Source organism: Grammomys surdaster, unplaced genomic scaffold (assembly GCF_004785775.1).
Source record: "Grammomys surdaster isolate TR1022 unplaced genomic scaffold, NIH_TR_1.0 278, whole genome shotgun sequence".
Classification (NCBI taxonomy): Eukaryota; Metazoa; Chordata; class Mammalia; order Rodentia; family Muridae; genus Grammomys; species Grammomys surdaster.
The window spans coordinates 3,330,916-3,358,281 of record NW_021604719.1 but is presented as its reverse complement, the minus strand read 5'-3'; the positions used below and the strand labels follow the sequence as shown (position 1 = coordinate 3,358,281).

The 27,366-nt window shown below is 39.7% G+C and overlaps 1 protein-coding gene across 1 annotated transcript in view; it reads right to left on the bottom strand.

Annotated features, from left to right (window-relative positions):
- Kcnn2 (potassium calcium-activated channel subfamily N member 2) overlaps positions 1–27,366 on the bottom strand; it is a 132,937-nt gene that overhangs the window by 103,729 nt on the left and 1,842 nt on the right. Inside the window, exon 2 of the mRNA XM_028777191.1 lies at positions 27,215–27,310. Coding sequence (XP_028633024.1) covers positions 27,215–27,310 — 96 coding nt within the window. The remainder of the gene's footprint in view (positions 1–27,214; positions 27,311–27,366) is intronic.

The following is a 27,366-nucleotide window of genomic DNA, read 5'->3' as shown; positions in this document are numbered from 1 at the left end:
TAGCTTCACAGCTGTAAAAGCTAGGCCATCAACAGGGAAAGTCCACGGTGTTGTTGCAGACAAGTCAGTGGCCATCAAAAATAAAGTTGGGCCCAGGACTGAGATCTGAACTCTCCAGGAAAACTGCATGCCTATGAAGGATCTGGCATGAAAGTGAACCCATGAGTACATTAAAGGAAGCAGGTCGAAATTCTTCTATAGGCCTCTGGCTGTGCTACAGCCTTGAGCAGTAAAACAAAGGGACAGTAACAGGGATACATTTCATTTCATGAAACTGTAACTTTTTTTTTTCAACCAGGGCAAAAGTAAAATAAAGTGAGCAAAACAAAACACAAACAACAAATTATGGGGAGAGGGAGTGTTTCCATCTCTATCACAAAAGACTTTCTGGATAGACATATTCCTATAGAAATCAACTACACAACAGAAAAATCAACAAAAGACACAAATATCAGGAATGACCCTTAAGCCCATTAAAAGTAAATAAGCTTAGCCTTACTTGTAAAACGGAAGTTAAATAACGTTTCTTTCTTATTTTTAAACTTAGATTTAAAAAAGTAGTCAGGCCTGGTAACACAGGCCTGTAATTATAGCTTCTAAGGAGGCAGACACTTGAGTTGATGCCAGCCCGATGTAGGGAGATCCTGTTTCAAATAGTAAGAATAATAATGCCTAGGAACATAGCTCGGTGAAGAGCACTTGCCTGTAGCATAACAAGGTCCAAGGTTCGATCCTCAGTGCCAGAAAAAGAAAAAAAGTTGTAGAAGTGCATGCTGTACTTCTGAGGAGAGGAAAGAACAGCACTTGACAACACTTGCATGCACTGCAAGTGCACCTGTAAATCCTGCCAGCTCCTGAGGAGGGCAGTTCAACAGGCTGGATCCTGGTGGGCAGTGCATTTACAACTTCCTTACATGTATGTATTTGCAAGCATGCTCAATAGCAAGCTCATGGTTATGTATTGCAGCACTGCTTTTATATTTGCAAAAGGATGGGATAAGTTGAATAATTTAATACCAAGATGGGTTAAAGAAGTTACGGATGTCCCCAAAACAGAATTAAGGATCAAAACGTTTTGTCTTAAAAGTATTAAAGAAAATGATACAGTAAGTACTAAGTAGTTTTTGAAACAATGTATCTGCTAGTATTTGTGCAGTTTTCTTAAGGAGGAAAGATATATTTGTTTTTCATGTGTATGAAATACTTCTGAAAAAAGACTAGAAATTAATGCTAAGAACCACATAGGGAAGGAAATTGAGGTCTGAGGACTGTAGAGAAAAGAGTAACAGATGACCATGTAATCTTAAGTACTTTTAATTTGGGGAGCATGTGAACAAAATGAATTACTAATGAAAATTAAGGAAAACTATTTAAAACAAGGAAAGAGAAGGATGAGAATGAACAAGGTCATCAGACATCCAAACACTTTCTGCCAAAGTCTACATGGGCAAGTCTAGAAAGTAATGGCTGCTGTTATGAGCAATTGTATACGGACTCAAACACAGAAATCCAATTTACAGCCAAAATATTCTTATGAAGCAAAACCTTTATTACATTTTATAACTATTGCCAACAGGATAAATTAAATAATAATAATAATAATAATAATAATAATGACTTATCATTAACCTTTAAACAAGTATTAATGAGGTCCCTTTATGCAGTGAGACCTGGGTGCCTGCTTTCTAAATTCCAGTCTGAAGCATGGGCCATGCAAGAGTTTTCCCACGCCCTTCCCACAGCTGAGAAGGACAAATGATCACCTGTCTTCTATTATGGGCAGTGATGTGCCAAACACAGTCTCATATTCCTTTCGCTGTCCCTTCCCACTACAGACAGAGTCACTTCCCTAGACTTCTTTGCAGTATGTACTGCATTTTCTCTCTTCTACATCCAAACACGATAAAGCTCTGATCTCCAATTACAAGTTCAAGGTTACTAGACAGTACAAAAGGATGCCGGGGGTGTTTTGTTTTGTTTTAAGTCAGCTATGGTTGACACAGGCATCTTCTCTTTCTCCTTCACATGGGCCCTAAGTCTGCAGTGTCCATCTTATGACTAAAATCAAAAGCCAATTATATCCTAGCCATTGGAGGCCACAGAGCCAGCACCCACTATCACCCATATTTCTATTTTTTACGCTGCTGAAAAATAAGACTAACTAAAATTTAACTTAGGATACTTTGAACTTCTGGGTAAACGTCAATAAAAGAATAAGACTATTAACAAAAATATTTTATAGGGGAAACAGTCAGGAAATCGTCAAAAGGAATACATCTCAAATACTGAAATGAAAATTCCCTAACTGTTGAGTGGTGGCGTTCTTTGTAGGTGGACGGCTCTTGTTCATGACTTTAAAGTGTCAACTAACTGCTCTAAAATCTCTTAGTGAGTCAGTCATAGGAAACACGATTTCTAGTGTCAGAGAAGCTTGTACACGGCTGGACTGCTCACTAGCTGGATGGTTTGTGGTAAGGTATTTAAACACTCTAAACTTAAACCTACTCATTTATGACACGAAATAAAAATAACAGCTTTATGTGGCTAGTAAGAGGCAACACCCACCTCTGTCGATGCCAGAAGTCAACCCACCAATGCAGGAATAAGGAATGGCGTTCTATGGAACCTCAAGAGAAGTAGCTACATGAATTAAACGAGAGCTTGCATTCTGAAAGCTGAAATATTAACCATGGAAGACAAGAATCTGATAAGGAAGCAAGGTCGAATCAGCCTTGAGAAGCTGTTCACAAGCATCACCTGTGCTTTGCTTCTGAAGGAATCCTCATCAATTGCTGAACATGAGCCTCTGGGATCCCCCTCCTCTAATCTAATCAAGAGCTTCAGCCACAGTAAAGCCTTAGAACCATCTACTTGAGCCAGAGATAACTGAAATTATCATGGATTTGGAATCTCCTGCCCTTACTTACTGTAATTAAAATCAAATCTTGACCCCTTTCCTGGGGCTTCTGGCAACTGTGCCCACTACCGGGTACAGCCATGTTACCCACAATCCTTTTCACCTATTGTGTAGCTCATGCAAGGTGTCTGTACAAGAACTCAACAGCCTTCCCCAAAAGATAGAATGCTCATTCTCCCTGGGCCTTTCCTCTCAATAGAATGGATACCACAGAAAATACTGAGGTTGGTGTCTTTTGCCTTCATTCTTCAGAATTCAAGCAAAGCTCAGTCTCATTGTGATTTTCCATCACTCCTCAACTCTACCTCCCCATCCTCAACTTCCTCATCTTCAACTTTACAATGTGTGAAGGAAGTAGGGAATTGACTGTCAGGGAACCAGCTATAGGTAAGGCTATATGTGCAAAGCCATATTTAAGTAAGAGAAAATTCATTTCATTCTAAAAGTTTAATGTATAAGAATAAAAGGCTGTTTATTTTCAATTGAAGCATTGCAATAACTACTACACAGCTAAAATATAATATCATCACCTTTGTTATTTTAAGCACTTAAAAGCTAGCTAAAAAGCAGTTCATGGTTATTAGCACATTTGTCCTTTAAGAGCTTAATTAAAGGACAAGCAATTGAAAGGATTTGCCATGGTCACCCCATGAGTGAGTGAAAAGCCCAAAGCTAAAGTTCAGGTCCTCAAACATTCACATCATTTGACACGATCCTCAAGTAGCTCTGAAAAGGTGGAAGAAAATCAAATATTTATAAAGCAAATGAATGTTTACCCCCTAATTTACATTATGATTTCTGCAATGTCATATCTAACTCCCCAATGCTCTCAGAAAACCTCCTCTTCTCTAGCAGAAACAAATATTGAAATAAACTTCCACATTTCACCCTGTGCCCAGTGGGAACAGAAATAGAACATATCCTAGTTCAGCTTATTCATCTATAAAACTCTTAACTTCAGTTGTCTGGAACTTCATATCCCACACCATGTTTGAGATGGAATTTGAAAGATCTCACCACATTAAGATTGCTATATTTTAGATAAGTAATGATTACTATCAAATGAACAACTACTTAAGACAGAATGTTGAGTTTTTATCCTCATTTTAAGGAAAGCTAAGGTTCAAAGGTTAAGGAACTTGTTAGGGTAATATAGAAGAAGTACAGAAATGGACAAGAACTCACGTGATCTCCCTGTAGAAGCTGCCTCTACAGTAACAAAACTGACAGGTGTCACATACTTAGTAGTTATGAAACAAATTTGGAAAGAACAAGGAAATGTTACCCACAATCATGTCAATGACGTTATATGTGTTTGCCCAGTTTGGTAGGAAATACAGCAACTGAGTAGAAGAAGAGGTATTGAATGTGAGTAAATCAGTTAACTAAGAACTGATACACGCACGAACGCACACACATACACACACACACACACACACAGAGAGAGAGAGAGAGAGAGAGAGAGAGAGGAGAGAGAGAGAGAGAGATCTGTTCTCTTAAGCACAAATCAACACTTTTAGTGAAGGAATACATGAATTTACACACTACTTCTGTCATCAAAGAACATCAACTGAATTCCCAACCCAGTGCAGCCTCATGTTCCAAAGAACAGTGCTGAGCTCAGTAAAAGATAATGGGATTTAACTGAATATTTCTGTGAAGGTGGTGATGTATAGAAGAACAGTGCCTATGTCTAAATTTTAGAAATATTTTGTTTTATTTATTTATTTTTTTGAAATATTTTATCTATGTTGTTAAAATACAAATTATGATGAAGTAATTATGTGTGATCTTCAAACTATTCAAAGAAAACAATGGCCAGGCTATCTTTTAGGAGGCCTTGGATAGCCATTCCCCAGAGATGAAATATCCCATCTCTACCCTCCCTTCCACTCAGTAAGCTAATGACAATTGCAAAGATTCAGGTAGCTCATGAAACTTGTCAGGCTATGGGAGCCAAAAAGTTCCAAAATTTCTAAGTGCTCTCCACCTAGACCAGAAAAGGATAGCTGGAGAGAAGAGAGTCTTCCATAGAGTTGACTGCAAGGTTTGTAGACACATGCTTTTGTGAATTCTCACTCATGTTGAGTTGGGCATTTCTAGAGATGCAGCTGCTGTTGTTGAGTGCACTATGCTCTTGTAACCCCAACAAACTGGTGGGTTCATTAGGCTAAGTTTTGATGGGACTGTTTCCTTTGTTTTCCATCAGTGCTCTGTCTGGGGTGGGTAAAGGCTTACTGGCATCACCCCAAGAAACTCACCTAAAGGGGATATGTGAAAAATATTTTCCCACAGAACATGCCATAATAAGATAGAAACGGAAGTCACAAGGAAGGCTGGATGATCAAGGGATTATGCTAGGAGGCAAATAAAATCTAAATAATCATAATCACCAACTATCTAAAAAAAATGGTCAATGTGGAAGAGATGGAAAACTAAGATGTAAATAAGATACTAGGTATCAGTAATAATGGTGGGAGAGGAAATGGAAACCAGAAGAGAACCTTGAAGGGATGTCATCTTGTACATAAGGACATGGACTCTAGCATACCTTAAACACTGTCAAATATACATATCTGCTAAAAAACAAAGTAAGAGCAGTCACTAAAAGGGAGGATATAAATCATGTAACTCCAGACTACTACAGAGGAAAATGAATTTAAAAAACCCTCATGTTACCCACAACACGAACAAGAACAAATAGGAAAAGTTCAGACTTAAAATATGGTCTGAAATAGGTACAAGTAGAACAGTGCCACGCAGAGTCAAATTAACTAAACTAACTCTAACTTGCAGTGTTGAAAGCAAATTAAGGGGCACAGTGAAAAATCCCTGGGGCGAACACTGCATTGGCATGAAGCAAGGTGGCCAGATCAGTGTCTGCAGACATCGTTTCATTCAGACAACATACACAGAATGGATTAGAGGAACACATGCAAATTCTTAACCATTGCCACTGCCAATAGATGATGGGGAAGCAGACTTGGAATAAAGTGGAAGGCCATTTTAACCTTTAGTTGTAATGTTCTTCTCTTTTGATAAATAAAACCTAAGAGGAGAAAAAATGAAAAATTCGCCACTGCCATGAGGCACAAAGCTCAAAGGCTAGAAGAGAGAGCTATTGTGAACTGTCAGGGAGTCCAGCCTCAGAGTCTGGGCCTTTCTTCCTGTCTTTTTCATGTGCAACAAAAAGGCACTGTTGGGGCTGAAACTAGTGAAGCTCTGAGGAAGAAAGGCAAAACCCCCAGAATGGCTCCCAAGCTCAAGTCCTGGCTCTGAGAAACACATTCCAGAAGGACATACTGCAAGGGATGAAGTCTAAGAACAACCCTGATCAAATTCCTTTACTTCTTTTATGTTTTTCCTGGGCTAAGCCCTTGAAATTAGAATAGAGTCTTATGAAACATGTCAATCCCACCTCAATAAGAGTTAAGGTTAAGCAAAAATACACTAAATTTTCAAACCTTCCTTACTAAAAATATTCTGTTTAGCTTCTTAATGACTTCAATGGTTGTTACATTAATACTTCCCTGCTTAGGAAGAAATGACAAAACAGACATTAAGTGGCAATTCTGTCAAAATTCAAAATGCCTGTAATTTAGCCCAAGTCACTGAGACTAATTCTGAATACTCATGTGGTAGGGGTAATCAAGATGGATGTTGGTTATTTTTAATATGTGTTTCCAATTTCTATACTTTAGATTTTAAAATCAGAAAACTTTTCTCTTCAGTGGTCCATTGAAGAAGAAATAATGTGTCCTAGGGAGATGTTTCAGCTGTCAGGAGCACTGGATGCTCTTGCAGATGACCAGCATTTGGTTCCTAGCATTCACATGGGAGCTCACTGAAACTCCACCTGGTGTTCAGCTATCTGAAACTTCAATTAAGGGAATCTGATGGACAGTCACCTCTCTGGCCTCCACAGTCACCAGCAAGCACATGGTCCACAGACATACATGTAGACAAAATGCTCATACACATAGGATAATAAGAATAAAGTATGCACAGTCACAAAAACCTTGCCAGAGTGGCACGTGAGCTGAGCATAAAGGCACTGAATAGTAAAATGTACAAAGTTCAAAGTATAGCTTGCATCAAAGTACAGAAATCTCAAGAATGTCATTGGTCAGTCTCTCCAAACAAATAAAAGAATATCTAATAACATCCATTCAGTTAAGCATGCTATCGAAAAAGAAAAGATCAGACCAAAGGAATGAGAGACAGAAAATGGCAAACAAACTCAAAACAAAACAACAACAACAAATGCATAGCACACAGAAAAAAGTTGGCCTTATCATTCAGTTGAATTCAGGTTTGAGCGAAAACATCCTGGGTGTTTTTAATTCAAACAACATGTTTCACATTATTATGGAGATTATTAGAGTGTTTGTTTTTCTGAACTACCACCTGCTTAACTCCTATGGGAACGTAGTTATAATAGATGAGAATGCAAAAGAAGAAGCTGTCACTCCTAAAAAAGGAGCTCACATAGACGCCCAAGAGTGGAACATCACTGCAGTGCAGCCTCAGATTCATCCAGATTTGATTTCAGTGGTCAGCATTCTTTCCTATCCTGTACTTCACTTTCATGGGTAATTGAGTATTGGCTTCCATCCCAACACTATGGACATCCCTGGAGACAGATGAAAAAGACTAAACAAGACATATTTTATGGAACAATTAATTATGGATAAAGATTATTCTACTACAGTTTTCTTGAATCAACTCTGGTGGACTTTGGGTAACATAAAATACAATTTGGAGCAATGGATCTCCTTTATCTATATTAAAGTAAACCAAATGTTTGAATATCATGTTTTCTAGAAGTGGTTACATTTTGGCCGTAACTGAAGTAGAAAAAAATGGAACAACTTTTCTCACACATTCTAGATAAAATTATACCTAACCATTCCCTTAAAAAAGAACCTCTGAAGTTACGGATCTCAAGATATGAATTTGATTCCCACTTTTGCGACTTGCTAGCTGAGTAGAAATTGAAATGAAGTCGGGTGTATAGTATACTTGGCACAGAGCTTGGCCACGGGAAGTATACTAGTTATTCTAAAACTTATAACTTTACTTTCTCAATAAATGTCATAAAGGCTGGAATGTCCAGAATGATTAGTCATGTTAGCAATTTTCTTTCCCTTATGATACTTCAACCCCAAAGATTTAAAGGGTCCATATTCTTATCACATCTTTCCTCATCTTACATTTCCTTCCCAGACCATACTTATTCTCATGCGATCAATCTTTTACACAGGTCCTTAAAGAATATTCTCTTCCTTTCATCATTATCTTTGCCATCACATAAAAGACATGGAAGAATACCATTGAAAAGAGAAAGCACTAATAAAGGGAAGGGTGTGGTGGCAAGATAGAATTAGAGGCAGCTCTCCTACGATGCCAGGATTGAGAAGAGTGAGAGGGAAAAAGGGGACACACTCTAACCTGAAGCCAGAGATGAAGGGCATCCAAAACTACAAGGACAACTTGTCTAGATCCATGAGCATTACCCCATTATCACAGAATAATCTAGAACCCGAACCATGAACGATGTTAACCCTGCCATCCTACCAAAGCCAAGCATTGCTGTCAGATATGATGCAGACTGACTCATTCCCTGTCTCCCTCTAGTTCATTCACATAAAAACACTGGATGGCAGAATCACATGGCACAATCAACTTATGGGTCAAAGGGGTATGCAAAGGCCCTTGGAAGGATAAAACAGATCCAGAGAGATTAATTCATAAGAGCTCAGTTATTCAGAACAAGAAACTACCATAGATGTTGCTCAAGAAAGGGGAAAAGCAGAGTATATGACGTAACTGAACAAGGCTTCACTGAAGAGGAGTTACCTGGTTAGTGAGTGCTGAAAAAGCCAAGATAGCGATTTGTAAGGATGAAGATGTCCAAGAGGAATATCACGGTCATCCAACAAATAGGATTAAAACAACAACAAAAAAGATGACCAAGGAGAGGTCTCCCCTTTCTGTTACATGATCAGAACTATCTAGAGCTACCCTGTCACTATCAGGGCCTTGATTTCCATGGCCTTTCTGAAATAAGCCACAGCATGTGGATAGATCCATTTCCATAGTTCCCTAAACCAAGTCTATCAAAATACAGTTATAAAGATCAGAAACAAACCCATAGCTCTGATTTCAACCAATGACAGCTGACTCTAAGACCCATCCATCTTAATCATTTAAATACAAACTAAATACAAATAGTTCATAAAGCTAAATTTCCTTAATGATCCTAAACATTGTAGCAGAAAACCACAAAAGCATAGAAAGAGCTTTCACTGAAGAAAGGCATGTTTGTTAAATTCCTCTCAGTATATTGTCATCCCACCTACCTTGAGCTGGCTTGATTCAAAATTAGCCTCAACCAGCCTTTGGCAAACTGAAGAAAAGGAGCAAGGATAGCTGGCTGACTCTACTTAATAGAGGAAGCCATAGAGGCCATTTACACAGCTCCCAGGCAATGACATGGAGGGAGCATGGGAGAAGCTACTTCATGGATGCTAATTCTAGAGCAGAGCCATGGGAGTGCCCATCAGATTCACATGTGACATCAGTCCTCATGGGACTAACAGCTGAGTTAGGCAGCGTCTGACAAGTCCCATTGTAATAATGACCTCCATTAGCTGAGCCTGGAGGTCATCACTGTATCTTGAATGTTTCATCACTCTCTTACCTTGATACTCCCAGACCTAGCCATGATACAATAAACAGAGGCTCACAGTGCCTCATCAACAGAAACTCATGAGAAATAGAGCATGCCTGTCATGGGTAATAATGGTTAAGATGACACATGTGAGATAGTTCTTGTGACTACTGTGTCCAGCACTGACCTTGTCTTAGAGTTTTTAATGCTGTGATGAAACACTCTGACCACAAACAACTTGAAGAAAAAAAGATTTGTTTCACTCACAGGTCCATATAACAGTTCATCATTGAACGCAGTTAGGGCAGGAACTCAAACAAGGCAGGGACCTGGAGGCCTGAGCTGATGCAGAGGCCATGAGGCAGTGCTGCTTACAGGCTTACTCCTACAGTCTGCTCAGCCTGCTTTCTTTTAGAACCCAGGACCACCTAGCACAGGGGTAGCCCCACCCACAGTGAGCTGGTCCTCACATATCACTAATTAAGAAAATCTCTTACAGGCATGCCTGTAGTCCAGTCTTATAGAGGCATTTACTCAATTGAAGTTCCCTCCTCTCAGATGATTCTAATTTGTGTCAAATCAACATTAAAAACTAGACAGAACAGGACTAAATGCAACTTGATTTCTAAGTAGGTTTGCGAGTTAGGCCACATGAACCCCAGGATTATAAATGGCCAACTAAATCTGTGAGATATTAATAAGCTTCCAAGAATTGCTGGGGCAATGTTAGGGAAATATGTGTTTCAGTCAACTTCTGTTTTACCCGGAGCTTCCCTATCCCTGAATAAACTGTTTGTTTGTTTGTTTGTTTGTTTGTTTGTTTTTGGAGAAGAGCTGAAACACAAAAGATGGTAAGGTTAGGCAGAGATGGCTTCCTGAAAGAGGTAACTCCAGTAAATGTTCAAGGACCAGCAGGATTTGAGGAACCTAAGGAGAGAAGGCATTCCAGACTCCGAGGGCATGGAACAGTGTTAAATCCTTTGGGAACGTCAAGCAGCTGCTGGAGAAGTAGTGGATGGGGATGGCTGGTGTTAATGGGCATCCAGTGACCATGTCTGCAAAGGAAGCTTTATGCTAGCTATGCTGTGATGTGTCACAGTGAAACCACAGAGCCAGGGGTCATTGTCACATTGTTGTGACATCAGATTTGGGGAAGTCCTTCCTGCTACCGCAGGAAGGACAGAAACACTAGAGACTGTATTAATACATCTGAAAATCAAGGAGGGAAACAGCCTAGATGAGCTCTCTAAGCTTTACATAACCCTCTGAGACAAAGCCAGACCATGCTGTGGATGTATAATTTTATCATTTATTAGAAGACTCAGCAGTTGTATTATCTGTACCTCCCTGGATACTGGCTTTAAAAACTATTTTTGCATTGTTTGACAGTTCCATACATTTATATAATGAATAATATTTGCTTTTTGCCCCTCCTCTCTGTTGGGACTCTCCCCAGCAAATATCCCTCTCATCTTGACGTCTCCTTTCTGTGTGTGACCCACTGAGTTTAATTAGAGTTTCTTAACAGGTGTGGGTGGAAAGGAATTTACTGCAGCAAGGGCAACTATCACTACAAGCCTGAAGAAAATGACACCCTCCCCTAACCATCCGAAATTGTCAATGATCCCCCGGGAAGGATAGGGCCCAGTGGGCTCTCCCCTACACATGGTGAAGTGTTGAGGGGCCCAATATTGTGTATGTCTTGTGCAAATAAAAACAGCTGCAGTGAGGCCATGCATTCATGAGCTGCAATGACTATGTCATATCCAGAAGACATGTCCATGTTACACTTATCTCCCTCTTCTGAGTCTGCCCAGCCTTTCTTCCACAGTGTAGCCCGAGCCTTAGAGGGATGGTAGAGTTATGTTATTTAAGGCTAAGCCTTCAATGTATTATCTGCACTCTGGCCCTATTGTTACTTAAGACGAGGTTAAAAAGAAAAAAATGTCAGCCTAAAGAGAAATACAAAGCTACTATAAAATGCTATAGAGATGAATACTAATGTATGTAATAAAATTTGGCATATAATAGAAGATGTCATATGTGATATCTAGAAATGATGGAATTAATATATATCCTAACATATAGAATGCATCACATATCAGCATATCATATATAAAGCACTGTACATTTTATATGTTATTATATATGCTTGTATTAGGATATAGGCTAGATGAGCAGCATATGCTATAAATAGTACAAATATAAAATCCTTGTTGAATATAAATTCAGTAGAGGTTGCAGGAGAACCTGAGAGCAAGCAGGAAAGTACTGCCACCTGTTTGCAGAAAGCAGCCATGACGACAAGGATACCACAGGGGAAGCAGCCACGGGAGCCAATGGTGTGAGAGAGGGCACAGAGAAGATCCAATGGGACAAGAGAAAGTCTTCCCAAGGCCCTAGGTAGTGAGTGGTGGTGTCCTGCCCCAAGAGCAAATGTAAGAGGCAATGAGGAAGCCTAAGGGAGAGACTAGGTTAGTTGGAACATGGGAAATGCCCCTTGAGGACTATGAAGGGGAGTGTTCAGCAGTCAGCAAAAAGTGGAAGAGAGTATCTCTATGAAATATGCCTTTACACCATGAGGAGAGCAACAATACCAACCAACCACAGCTTCCAGGGTCTAAACCACCAGCCTGGGAGCACTTAGAGGGGGATCCAGGGCTTCAGCTAATATATAAGAGTGGAGGGCCCTGCTGGGCATAGGTGGAAGAAGAGAACCTTGACCTCATGAAGGCTGGATGCCCCAGGGGGTGGGAATTTTGAGGGTGGGGAGGTGGGAGTGGGGGGGGTAGATAGAGGTTACATCCACAGAGAAGGAGGAGGAGGGGCGAGGGGATTGGGGGTTCCGAGGGGGTGGTGGGGGATGGGGTAAGGGGACAACATAGGAAATGTAAATAAATCATCCAATAAAAAAAAAAAGAAATATGCCTTTAATCAGTAGGAACAGAAGTCAGCAAGCCAACTACTAAAGTATGTGTGCTGTCAGACACCCAGACCACACAAAATTAGACACTCTTCACTACTTCCCACTTTGGGATTAGAAACAGTCAATCAGAAAAGGGTTCTATCTAAATATAAGCACGGGAGTTTCCCTTACCAAATGATACCAACAGTGGCATGAACATTTTACCTAGCCAGAGACACTGTTGCATGACTGCGTGACACAATATCCCATAAGACTGCTCTTCCCTCACAGGCTTCTCTGACTGGAAATTCCAGTGCCCCACAAGCCCCTGCACACAGCCGTTGTATTCTTGCTTGGTGGTATCAATTTGGTTTGCAATAGCATGTCACCTCACACCCAGAAACCTTGAGAACTCAGGACATGGTAGAGGCCTTACAACCAGAGATTTACATTTTCCAGGCTGTGTATCCTAACCCTCAACCCACCACAATACCTTAGTGTGAAAGACCAGAGCCAAAAGAACAAAACAACTTGGTGCAAAAGCAGAAGCCATTTGGCCATGTTTCTCCTTGCTTTTGTTGATGCTTCTCTTCTTTAACCTAGAAGTTGGTGAACTGTTTCTTGTGAAGAACTAGAGAGCAAATATTTTTCTATTTTGCTCACCATGTGGTCTCTGTTGCAAATATTAGATTCTGTTATCAGAACAAAAATGGAGCAACATTCTTTTCCCCTTAAATGTGCAGGGCCATGTGTCAGTGAGACTTTAGTTTTAAAAACAGGTAGACCAGATTTATTGAGTTTGGTCAAGGACTAGAGTTTGCCACTACTACTTCTGCACTGATTAATCAACCATATGCTTTCTTTGCCTCTATCCTTGTTGAAAGGAACTTGGTTCAGTTCCTATGAAATATATACCATAATAAACCTCTTGTTGGCTCCTTCAGAACTTTAGACTCTAGACTTTGTTTGAAAATGATGATGGAAGAAGAGGAGGGGTGAGAATTTCCTGAGCACTGTGATATGCTGAGTGCCATGTCAATTCTTCCTAAGCACTATCTCATTAAGTTTCTAATACATTCCAGTGATGGGCACAGCCACTCCCATTCTACAGATGAAGAAAATAAGCCTGAGGCTGGCAATCCCTTCTGATCACACAGGAGCAAACCCAGATCTTTAGGGAGCCAGAGCCAAAGTCCTCAGTGTGTTACAATCCAGAGGCGCATGTGAATGTCTACATGGAAGGTGTATACTGGGTCTGTCCTCCTACAGAGTCCTCTGAGGGGTTCTGTTTAGTGTTGTAACCCACACCCTGTTGGGTAGTGGCAGGCCCAGCCAGGTGGTATCAATCACGTCTAAGCATTGAGTCTCAGGTATTTAACATCCAACATCAATGCAAGTACAACCGACAGATGCGATCCACCATGACTGAAACATATTATTCTTGTGCCTACTTTTCTACCCTTTCAGGATGGTAGCACACCCAAGAGAATTTGAGGCCACAGATCATCACGCATCCTCAACAAATTCCTCAAGGACCAGAGGCAGACTGAAAATCTTGACGTGGTTGGTAGTCTCAAAACACAACATGTGTTTCCCCAGAATATTCCCAAATGAACACAAGTAGAGAGGCTGAAAGCAAACACGCCAAGTGGATGATCTGTGGAGAACTGTGCCAGGCAGGGCTGCTCCTCAAAGGATTCCTTAGATCAACAGTCTAATGATTTTTACAAAGTATGGGGCAGGGAGTGGAAGAGGAGGGGGAAAAAGAGTAAGAAGAGGCGATGGAGGAGAGAAAGGGGAGGTGCACAGGTACAGACACACACAAAGAGACAGAGAATGTATTTTTAAAAAAAAAAACAACAGGGAATTGATCCTAAGAACTCATGATGCTATGTTCTACCTCTGAATTATACCCCTACTCTTTTTGCTTCTTATTTTGAGACAGCATCTCAATTAAATTGCCAGGGCTGGCCTTGAACTCACTATGTAACCTTGACAGGCTCTGAACTTTCACTGCTCCTGTCCAGTCTCCTGAGTTCTTAAGATGGGGGCCATCATCAACTGCTTAAATCCTACAGGTCACCACGGACACCACCAGAACACAAGGGAGATGGGGACAAATCACTTGAAGCGTGCATTGAGCCTGGAATGCAGCCAGAGTGTATCCTGAACAGGTATGTGAGTCCTCCACGCATCTCAGCAGCCTCGTGGTCCTACTGCTTACCATGTTGTTGAACTTTGGTCCTATGCAGCAATACATCACAGCTTGGAGCCTGAAGATGCACTTGCTTAAACTCTTCATTCACAGGCAGCATCTTGCTGGGCCACCTACTACTGTATAGAGATGGCTTCTTGCTGCAGAGCTCAGGCTAGCCCACTGACTATTCACTGTGCTCACTGAAGGTTGTTCTAATATGGGTTCTAGGGACTAAGTTCAAATTCCATGCCCTCCTTCCCTCTGTGGCTAGTTGTATAAAATCTCAACAAGACGTACTTAACAGATAAGATACTTATAAAGGGCTGCACTGAAGCAATCTGCACTCGGCGTATCGGACTGAGAGAGACAGTGGACGTAACAGCAGGAGTGTCAGATCCTGGTCCTTCAATGTAAGGCATGCACAAGGGACATATCCAGGGATGAGAGGCACAATGTGGTCAAAACTCAACAGCTGAAAAGGATAATTACTGTCAAAAGGGACAGAAGAGACTGTAAAATAGATATCCTGAAGGAAAAGAAGGAAATGAATAGAAAAGAGCAAGCCTTTTTAAAGAACATAAATCCACAACAATATGTGAATACCAAATCAAAGAATGAAAAAAAAAATGGCTTTCATTCATGAATACAATATTGTTGGTGCTTTGCTTTTTTTCTGAAAAAATAAGCGTATCAGAGATTTCTCTTTATATCACTACTGCTTAAATTTTAGTAGTCTGCTCAAATACATATTCATTAAATATCCCCTTTGATATTGCCAAGAATAGTTAAGTACTTGACTAAAATACTAATGAGGAAAAAAATAAAAACTTGATTCAAGATATTTTCACAGCAGTGAAGTTCACAATGTTACCAACGTGTGGAAGCTGTCAGTCAAAGTTTAAAGCAATATCATGAAGAACTTATGTGTATGAAAATATATGTTTGTATACACGTGTGTGTGTGTGTGTGAATAGACACCCGTACGCACAGGTATATATCAGACGTTTTAACTCAAAAGACAGGGAACTTTTGCTCTTTGATATGAGAACTCGATCCAAGGATTCATTTCCCATATGAAAAGTTACCTGCTGCAAGCTTCTAAGAGTCAGTAATTCCAGTGTCAAAACTTCATAGCTAATTCTACATAGATTGAATTTCCTATCATAAGACTTGATTGAGTAGATATTTAACAGTATCAGACACTGAAAAGCATAACTATAAAAATTCCATGCCCATCAGTTTTATCCTTTACTTTATATGCATACAATCTCAACAATAATAGGCTGTTCTAGCTTGCTTTCCTGTGGCTATGATAAACACTGTAATCCAACATGACCAGGGGAGGAAAGGATTTATTTCAGCTTATACTTCTATGTAACAGTCCATCTCTGAGGGAAGTCATGGCAGGAGTCAAGCAAAAACCATTGCACAATGCTCTTTACTGGCTTGTTCCCTACCTCATTCCCAGTCCAGGGCCACCTGTCTAGGATGGTACTGCCCACAGTGGGCTGGGTCCTCCTTTGTCAACTGGCAATCAAGAAAGTGAGCCTCAGACATAGCCACAAGCTAATTTGATTCAGGCAATTCTTCAACTGAAGTGCCCTCTTGCCCCGTATGTCAAGTTGACAATTAAAACTAAGCAGCATATACATAGCCTAATAATTATTTTCAGGGTGTTAATATTCTGTTGACCATAAAAAATAAATCCAATCCATGGATAAAAATCCCCCTACTATTCAGTAAAAAATTAATAGCTTAAAAATTAGTACTCATATAGTATTTATCCTTCATAGAAATGTACAGTTTTAAGAAAAGCACTGTTGCCGGGCGGTGGTGGTGCACACCTTTAATCCAAGCACTTGGGAGGCAGAGGCAGGTGGATTTCTGAGTTCGAGGCCAGCCTGGTCTACAGAGTGAGTTCCAGGACAGTCAGGACTATACAGAGAAACCCTGTCTCGAAAAAACAAACAAACAAAAGAAAAGAAAAAAAGAAAAGCACTGTTATTCAAGGTCAAAGCCATAATAAGCACACTTTCTCCTAAAAGTGCAGAATACTTGAGCTACTTGAGCGAATACTAATATGCAAATATTTATTAAGCTTTCCTTGGGACATAAATGCCTCCTGACAGAGGAAGAATATCCAAGTAACTAAACAATCGGAGCCTCATACCCATATCCAAATAGACAAATTAACAATCTCATTGTGACACAAGACAACCTCTACAGATAAATACAAAATTAGGCAAAGATGCTCAGAGTATTCAAGAAGGCAAAAGAGAAATATATGATGCATAAATTTAACTGGGAGAACTTGTCTACCTGTTGAAGTTCTAAGTTTGTAAAGTTTAAACCCCCAGTGTGTCCCATGAATTAAAAATCAAAGTCCAAAACTAAACTAACAAATGTGCATTGCTTAAGAGTCTGGCGTAATAAACACTCAGCAATGAGTGTTTGTAATGTATCAAGTTCCCTAGTTAAAAGTAAACCAATTGCCAAAGAGGGAAGGGGACATTTTGAGGTATCATTCATTGGTTATGATTCACCAAAGATTCCTCCTGATTCTTTCTGACTACCACGCACTTCTTAGCGAGTAGTGACACATGATATAAAACTTTTGCTAGAAGTAAAGTTAGTGCAGAGATGGGGGGCAGGGGACTCCCTTAATTTAAATATCCTGTGGACTCACAGTGATTACAGACTCAGGTACTACTGATTGCTGAAGTTTACATGTTTGCCTAGGGCTGTTTTCTACCTCTGTCCTTCCAGCAGGGGTTTAATGCCATAATTTTCCATTATCCAAATTATTCCCTATGCATACTTTTCAGAGTGCCTGCTTAACTCTTTTAACTCACTAGGGTCCTAATTAGTGGTGAAGAAGATGGAGTCAGCTGTGCATGCTTGAAGGAGTTAACTCAATGCTGAAAGAGCTATGCTTCCTGGAGGAAGCCAAGGGAAGGGTGGGTCAGAACTGTTCTTCCCACTCATTTACAGACAGGAAACCCCAACCTCAAAAGATGTGTTTGCTTTTTCCCTCAGACAGAGGATTCTCTCACAATCAGAATCTGAATGAAATCCACTTAGACAGACAAAGTCTTTAATAATGTTCCTCACAGCCCAGAGAGGCCGGTACTCTGTCATCTACATTTGACTGGCAAGGAAGCACAACCTCAGAGAAATTCAGCAACTTGTCTAAGGTCACACAGCTAATTAGTGATAGAACCTGGAGGAAATCCAGACTGACTGGCTCCAGAGGCAGGACACAAAGCCAGGAGGCTATGTTGCAAAAACTGTAAACAACCAAAAACAGATCAGGTCGTTCTATTCAGGGGACAAGTTTAAAAGAAAAACATCAACTATAGATTGGCAAGAGGGGTGAGGCACATACTGGTCTTATGCACAATACTCAAAAGCTTTGCTGGTGCATTGGGTCCAGAACATAGATCATGCCAAATTGGTACCTAAAGAAGTCATTTGTAAGTATTTCCGGTAATAAAAAAAGTGACAGAAACTTTTGAGAGGATTATTCTATAAACTAGAGCTGTTTGAAATTACATCCTTTAAATGGATAGCTGGTTTCTTGACAGTTGATCCATAAGAAATCACCGGAGATACTCAGAGTAAATTTATCTTCCAGGGTATTAGGGAGAACTTACTTTTAAAATGTGCTTGAATTTATTTTTAAAGATCTAAAAATCAGGAAAATAATTCAACTGATCACAGCTACATGGTAGGGGAAAACACAGCTATTGAGAACATGTCTTGGCATAGAAATAGCATGAAAAAATACATCAAGAGAACTTATTTCTTTTACAGAACTACATAGCAAAGGTATCCCCATTTACTCCATATGAGCCCAGTCTAAGAGAAAAAACTACCTTTGAGGCAATGGGATGTCTAATCTGCAGCTCTTTTCACATTTTCCTATGCTTTTAATTTTCCAACACATGAGTAGTTATTAATTGTATAGTCTAGAAGCAAACAGGCAACATTTATAAGACATGAGGCATTAGGTCATCAAACATATGCTAATGCTTAAAATTAGAAGCAAATCGTCCAAATGTCCTTGGATATCCTTAATAGGCTGGGCAATTGTGACATTGCAATTCACTTAAAATATGTGGCTTTCAGCAGGAGAACAGATAAGTTCTCATGATCTTCTTGGAGCAAAAGTAGAGAAATTGGGGGATGGTTAATAGTCAAGACACCCAGAGCTGTGTTACTTAATGAACAAGCAGGTGGTTTACAAGAAAATGAGGCCTAATTCTAGACCTTAGCCTTGGCTCTCTCAGGCTAAGGGCATGGATTTCAAAGGTATGCTCTTAAAACTTTCTGCCAGTCCAAAACTAGGACAAAGGGTGCACAGATGTCAGTGGCAAGCATGCAGTCTCAGTAAGATCCACTGATAGGAACCCAGTGCTGCAAGAGAACAGAGCCCCAGTCTGTAGCCAGGCAAACTCCACACACCATCCACACAGCTCAAGCCTTTCCAAACCTGAAGAAATATGTGTCACATAAACACCAGAATTCTGACTCAAACAATTCTGAAAAGCAAAGATATTGCTGTGAGACCAACATGCTACTTAACAACGTCGGAAAATACAAAGCAAATCATTTCATCCAATAATGATTTTATAAGTGTCACGTGGTGACAATTTCTGTGAAGCATGACCACTGGAGATAAGAGACAGCCAACAAAATGGCGATAATTTTTTGGTGATCCTGACTGGATACACTGGGTCATTTCTGACCTCACTTACAGAATAAATTCCCCAAAATGGACTACATCCAGAAAAATGTGATCAGGGGCATGCAAAGCCCAATGAGGAACATTCAAAGAACAGAGCCAGGATTGGTTAACTGGAAGGATATTTAAAGGGACCTAGGCAATGTTTAAATGTGAAAGAGTCAATTTACTCTGCTACACTGGAAATTACAGTTTGCCGTTCTTTATCGCTCTTCTGCAACTGCAAAGCAAGGTCAGCAGTGACCTTCAACTTGCCAAATCTTAAAAGCACGTCTGCTCCCCAATTAACAGACCTGAGCAATTCAACAGGGTGCAAAGTGCTCCTCTGCTTCTAGCACCCTGTCTCGCCCTCCTCCACAAAGGCAGCTCCTTCTCTCTCTTTTTTCTAGTTCCTCCTTTACTCAACCTCCAGATGTCAGAAAACGATCTGATCGCCTCCCAGCCTTCTCATCTTGCTGTTCTCTCTCAGTGATTTCATCAATTCCTGTGGGCTTAAACAGTCTATGTTGATGAGGACTAAATTTAATTCCCAGTATGGACCTTTCTTCCAAACTTCAGATTCTCATATACATATATATGTGTATGTATATGTATATATATATGTATATAGATGTAGATATAAATATATTTATCTATATCCATAAATCTGAATAGTTTCAATTATATTACATTGATTCCATATCCTATCCTTCATTGTGAATCTTTGGGTTTTGTTGTTTTGTTTTCTGTTGGTTTTCTATGGGGGCGCGAAGTCAAGGTGCTGCAGATGCCAGTCAAGCAATGTTTTGCTATTGCTGAACTATATTCCCAGTCGGTTCTTGTATGTTGTAACACAGGTTGTTGTTAAGTTGCCTAGGCTGGGCTCTAACTCTACATGTAATAATACAGGCAGGACTCAAACTTGTGATCATCCTGCCTCAGCCCCTGGGATCCCAAGAGTGCACCACGAGGTCTAGCTAATCTTTCCTTCTTCATACCATGAACTCAACTTTTCTAGATAGAGCCCCAGAAGTGATCTCTACATTGGAGCTTGCCTTGCAGGTACCTCAGACCCATGAATAAGTCTATATTACAGTGACCTCACTTTCCATGTCCACCATTGCTACGCCAGTCCAGTGGGGACCATCTCTCTCTACAGCACAGCTTGCCAAGCCTGTGACAACTCAGGCTCCTGGTCCATTTCCTCAATGTAAAATAAAACAATCCTACTGGAGCATTAAGTTAGAACATGAGTCTCCTCTGCTTTAAACACTGCAATGTCTTGACAGCTGTACTAAAAATCCTTACTATGGCTTTGTCAGGGTTCCATCGCAAGTCTGTGTACCTCTTCAGATCATGTTTAGTACCATTCCATTGGGCTACAATGATTCAGTTAACATAGGATACCCCTCCTTGTCCCGAGGTCTTTCACAGGTCTTTGCTAACACAGACTGATACTGGCTGCTTCGTTCTCTCTGTGTGACAGTTTAAGTACTACTTCCTTGGAGAGTCCTCCCACATTCTTCTGTCTGTCCATAGCATCTTTTAATCATCATCATGGTTTTTACCAATGTTCAAGAATTAGTTTATTTAATTAATGTTTCTATTTTCTCCTTTCTTCACTTCCTTGGAGTATCAGCTCTACAACAAAAAGGAACTTTCTATATTCCTTACCATTGTATTTCAAAAGCTCACATTGTTATTATTGTTATCTTATACATTTTTCTTTTGTATTTTGAGACAGTTTTCTCTGTATCCCAAACTAGATTTAACAGTCTCTATATGCTCCTATATGGTCCAGGCTGTCCTTGAATTCAACAGTAATCTTCTTGCCTGTATCCCTGTATATACTGGTATAATAGATATATACCATCATGCTTGATTGGAAAATTTCAATGCATTGATTATGGACGGAATTAAAGCAGTCTTCACTTTAACACAAAGAAACCTATCTCAAGCCTCTTCCAAACTTTTAAAAATGTTGTTTAATGATGGAACAGACAGCCTGCCAGTAATATGGTCACATAGCAACTGGTTAAATTCTTCTATTAAGATGTCATGATGGATATTCTCAGAGTGGGTAGTATATGGGGCTAAAAAAGGACTAAGGTTAGTCCTCTTTGTGTAAGCAGTTTAATATACTTTCAAAGTAACAAATAACATATTATTCCCTGATAAAAAGAAATTCTTTCTAAAAGAATCCTATAAACCCACATTCTAACCAAACATGATTTCTCTGGCATTAAATCGATACATCCTTCCTTAGCCTACCCTGCCAAGTGTGGTCTGGGATGATGACAGCCCTCAGGGCCCCTTCCTTCCTCCTACACACAGAGTGGCCCAGAAATGGGACAGATGGCCAGGCAAAGCCACTAGTGGTAAACCTGAAGCTCTACTCTCCATTCATTTGTGATGCTGCTCTGTAAACACACCAGGATCACTTTATTTAGTGTTGCATCCATTAATAATGCAGAGATCTTTACACAGGCAGGTGGAGAAAATGAGTCCTGAGTGATTTCGTTACTACAGTATACACATGGTCAAAAGGCTTCAGAGTGCCATTGTTACCGATGAGGAGGTTATGGGCACTATACACTCAGCCACTGACCTGCTAATCACATGACAGAGCAAGTCTGCTTCCCACCACAGCATCTGTGGAGCCGAATGGTCCCCCTGTAGCTACCTTCCGTCTGCTTCCTAGGCGCAACAGTACCTAAGGCCAATCTAATTTCTAACTTTTTAGCCTTTTTCACCTTCCATAACCTCATTCAAACTATGAAGCATGTTACAGAGGAATAATAACATTTGAGAACACAGACACAGGGAGCCTAGTCTTTCTGAAGGGAGTTTTGGTATTAAGATTCAAACATAGAATCTTGTCAATTCTGAGCACTGAGCTACACCTCTAGTATTAACATTGAGTCAGCAATATTACTACTAAAATGTATAATTTATATATATATATATATATATATGTATGTATATATGTATTAAATACATAATATGGATATATAACAATAATTTAGATACATTATTATCCTATTATATACTACATATAAATATATATAATATACACATAATATATACATTACATATATATACATATATATATATGTATATATATATACACACATATATTAGAACTCCAAATTATTCATCAGCATTTATCACAAGGCTGACAAAGCAATGCACAGAAATTTATAAAATAGAAAAGGACCCATCTGCAAGACAAGAATGAGCCAGGTCACTAGGTACTAATGGGAAGGAAGCACCTCTGAAATGCATTACGGAATAAAAGCAAGCTCTATAGGAATATAGTTACATCTAAATATTTGATTTTATGCAGCTGAAAGAATGCATAAGACAGTTAAAGTGGTTATATCTGAGAAACAGACTGAGTGTACATAGACTGTAACTTCCCAGTTTTTGAAAACTCTTCTGTGCCATTTAAATTATGTGTTTTTTACTTTTTAAAAACAACAGCAACTATAGGCAGTGTTTCTAGCAGGGTCTTGGAGCATCAGCCTTCTCCCTGTAGAAGTGAGAATGCCAATGTCTCTCCTCCATTACAGGGAGTACACAGAGCCTTCCAGCTAGTAAGAAGTAACCCTCCCCAGCTGTTCAAGAGACAGGCAGGTCACTGAGACCCCATCCTCCGCAAGTCCTCCTCCTCATGGGGCGAGGACTTAATTTCAATATTTCCACTTACATAACTGCATAATCCATCTCTGAAAACCAAACTTGGAAGAAATGCAGAGGAATTCCATTATAAATGACCTAAGGAAAACTAAATGTTTCCCTAGTGCTATTTATTGTATAACTATATTACTAAAGAAAAAATAGTTTCCAATTTAATGTATAGGACCTGCCAGTCTTCTGATTTCCATAAGACCCAGAAAGACCATTTAGCACTCCGAGGGGCTTCCTTTCTCACTTTACAATCTTCCTTTGGCAAGTCTAAAAATACTAAACAGCTTATTTTTATACTAAAGTTGTTGCCATGAGAAAAATGGTATGGAGATAAAGTTGAAACGATTATATGAAATCCATATTCAAACTTTCTGAAGGATAAGACTTTCATTTATCTTTATTCTGTTAAAAAATTTATCCCCAGCCCTACTGCAGGGGTGAAGACAAAAAGAAATGTCTCTGAAAATCCTGCTTCTGTTTTTCCTGCTGTTTAACCTTGAGACAATGAGGTAGAAAGCTAGATATTTAGTAACACACACACACACACACACACACACACACACACACACATTTCAACTTTAATAAATAACAATCCTTTTAGTTAATTTGCATTTGTCAAAAAATGGTAATTACAAAGGCATGGGTTAAAGTTTAGTTATATATTTGCTTTATTCCTGCACTTGGGGGGTGGGGGGAGGGGTGTCTGCATTTGCTGATTGATGCAGAAAGCAAAGCCAAATATACATTTGAAAAAGTCCAGTATCTACTTGGCTGGATACATTCTCCCACTCTGTTGAATTCTATATAAGGATTCTGACAAAAAACAAAACAAAACAAAACAAAACAAAACAAAAACCAAAACCAAAAACAAAGCAGTAATTTCAATTTCGGTTGTGAGGAGTGAGTGAAAGGAATTAGTGAAAGAATGGTATACAAAGCCCATGCCTTGAGCTGTCTGTGGTACTGAAAGGCGCCCCAAAAGCTGAAATGTACTATGGTGCAGTGTTCTTCTCAAACCTCTCCACTGCACAGTTTCATTCCAAGCACTTCTACCCATGAGTCACCTGAGCCATTTCATGTTGCCACATCGTGTATAAACATTTTCTCAAAGGTCACACTGAGCCTTGCTTTCCAAGGTTCTCGGTGAAAATGTCAGGGCTTCCCTGGGCTTGGGTAAGGAGGGATTCTCACAGGCAAGACGTTGGGACCTCAGTTAGAACACTTTGCCTGAGCATGGTGGAAAATGACATCATGCACCAGTAACTCACCCTGTCTGTCACTCTCCAATTGTCATACTTAATATGCCAAAAAGTAAAAAAATAAAACTTCTCATTCTTGATATCTCACAGTCAAGGACAGGCTCCAAAATGCCAGTATTGATCCTGTACTTGCTGCCTTACCTCAGAGATAAATCAGTATATTTGGAATTCTTCAATAATATATTTGGAATGCTTTAAATTCTGAAGTGACCATTAGCCTAAACAATTATATGAAAGAAATGCACATCCCATGGAGATACGAATAATGCGAAAAAGACACAACTACTAATTTTCCATAAAGATCATAACCATGCCCACCCAGTTTCTCTGCGCTTCAGGCTAAAGTATTATGTCCATTGGATAAATGAGAAGCTTCTGCCGCTTCCTGGTTCTTCTTGACTGAGGGTTCAGAGTTTCCATGTGTATTTGTCACTTCCCATTTCATTAAAAAGAACTTAAGACATTTTTTAAATTTTTATTTTTGAATTATGTGTGTCTGTGTGGATATGCGCTTATGAGTGCTGGGGCCAGAGGAGTCCCCGAAAGTGCAGGCAACTGTGCACCACCAGATGTGAGTGCTGGGTACCAGACACAGTTGCCTGCAAGAGGAGTACGTGCTCTTACCTGCTGAGGCCCATTTTATTTAACTTTAAAGAGGCATTGCAGACAAGACTATTGGGAGAGGAATTTCTCTTGATCAAATAATGATTTTTTTTTTGTAAAAGCTGTATCCAAAATAACTAGACATTATTACCCAGGCCTCATTTTATAGTTATCATAGTAAACGTGGCAGGTTAAGGGCTGGCAATAGATCATAAATAAGCCTAGCTATAAAACCTAACATTTTTGACATTTGAGTTATAAAGAGTAAATAAATTCACTGTGTATTCTCCAAAGGACCAACACTTATCACCTTCCTCCTTGTGTTATACTGTCTAATCAACATAACAAAAATTATAAATTAGCCAATGAGGGCAGTATTTCAAGCATAAAATAATTTTAAAATATTTTGCGTTTATTAGTGTCTGTACATTTCTGGGATTCTTACACCGTATCAGAATCTGTGGAGGCATAAGTAATCCTGCGTGGCTCCTCTCACACCTGAGTTATGTCAAAAAACCTTTCTAAAATTCTTAAAAAGTTTGTGTGTTTAAAAAAATATTTTGCTCTTGAAGATAACACGAGTAACCCTCCACCCCAATGGATGCTTGTTTATCTATAAGTGTTCAGAAGGACCAGCCAACACTTGGAAAGCTTAAGATGCATAATCGACATTTTCCCTCCTTCATTCCAGCATGGTTTAACCAAACCACTCTGGTCTCCATGCCAAACAGTCTAAACTGTGCTTAAGAACCTATAAAATCTCAGAGTAGCATTATGAGCTGAATCCTGTTCATAAACTGAATTCTTGTGTCCAGAGGGGAAGCCCAGATGAAGTATTCTCAATGGTGCAGGACTCTTGGTGAGCAGCTGGGCTCAGGAGGAAGACTGAAGGAAGCTGGGAATGCAGTGCCTGCTTTCAGGCTGGGCCCCTTCCAACCTGATCTGGCAAGGCTACTCACTTCCACTGACTGCTTCCATCCAGAAACTAAGTCAAAGAATCATTTTGTATCTTCCACGCTTCTGGCTTAAAGCACAGTAGAGTAGCACAGAGGACCTCTGGAAGAATCTCAAAATGCCACTATCATGAGGACTGCACTAAAGAATCTATATTCTGTCTTAATATTAAAAATTCTACCATGTGTGCTTTAGTCTATCACTACCCACTCCAAATACTCCCATTTCACCCTCCATCTCCATGAAGTATTCATCACTTCAAAAACACATTTTTCAAAGTTTCGACATGCCAGGAAACAAAATGAAGTCCTTTTTCCCTCCCCTCTTGGAGTTAGCTTTATCTTTATTCTGTTTGGACAGTCATTAAAATTGAATTCTTCTCTCTTTTTTGTGAACTTAGTAATTACTAATTTGAAAATAACTTAAGTTAGCTTGATAGTAAGCTGCCTCACAAGTCCATACGACACTTCCTGTCCAAAGACAGTCTAAGCCGACAGATTTCAGAGTCCAACCCATCCCATCAATGACTCATGATGGCTCAAAAACAGTCTTATAAATTCTAAGCTCGAAAATATCAATCTCATTTTGAACACTCTAGTTACCTAAAGTCCCAGACTTTAATACTTAACTGACTGTGGGCTAGAGAAACCCACTAATGAGACCAGAAGTCAAATCTAATAGAGGAAAACAAACATTTTCTTGTTCAGAGAGCTCTAAGGGCACTGGCCTTAACTTTCAAGTGATATGTAAAATGCTCGGACTAAACTAGTGGCTATATAGGCTTTACTAACTAAACAAGCTGTTGTAAACTGTGTTAGACGAGAAGGAGGGTGCTCTTCCCATGTTGACAGAAGCGGTGAACTAATTTTCTTATTATAATTATAGGCAATACAGATTGGCAAGGCCTCCTCCTCTAATGATTTACTAGTTTTAAAAAGGTGCGGTAAACAAGAACACACGTTGCCATAGATTCAGGATAGTGCATATCATTCCTTTAAGAACATTTGTCTGGTGAAGGGGATCAACCTAAAGAAGCTGGGGAAAATTGGAAGACCCTATCAAATATATCTCAGAAAGGTGTGCCTGTTTACACACTGTGTTGACTTGTTTGTTTGTTGTTTAGCTTTCTGAAAGGACAGGTCAGGTGCTGAGATAACTAACACTGCGTGTGTCTTCTGTAACCTCAAGCAAGGACACAGCTGCTCGGAAAAGGCCCCTGCTGTCTTGCTTCTCCCCTATGCTGTCTGTATGACTTTTGGTTATTCATAAAAACAGCGGAGGAGCCTGTGTTACCTGTATTTCCCTGGCGTGGTACACGATGATCAGACCAAGCAGGATGATCGTGGAGAGACTGATAAGGCATTTCAGAGCTAAAGAATACAGCGACGCCTGCAACACAGTTAGATGGAACACTTTAAGAAAGAAGCACTTTCAATCACTTTCCA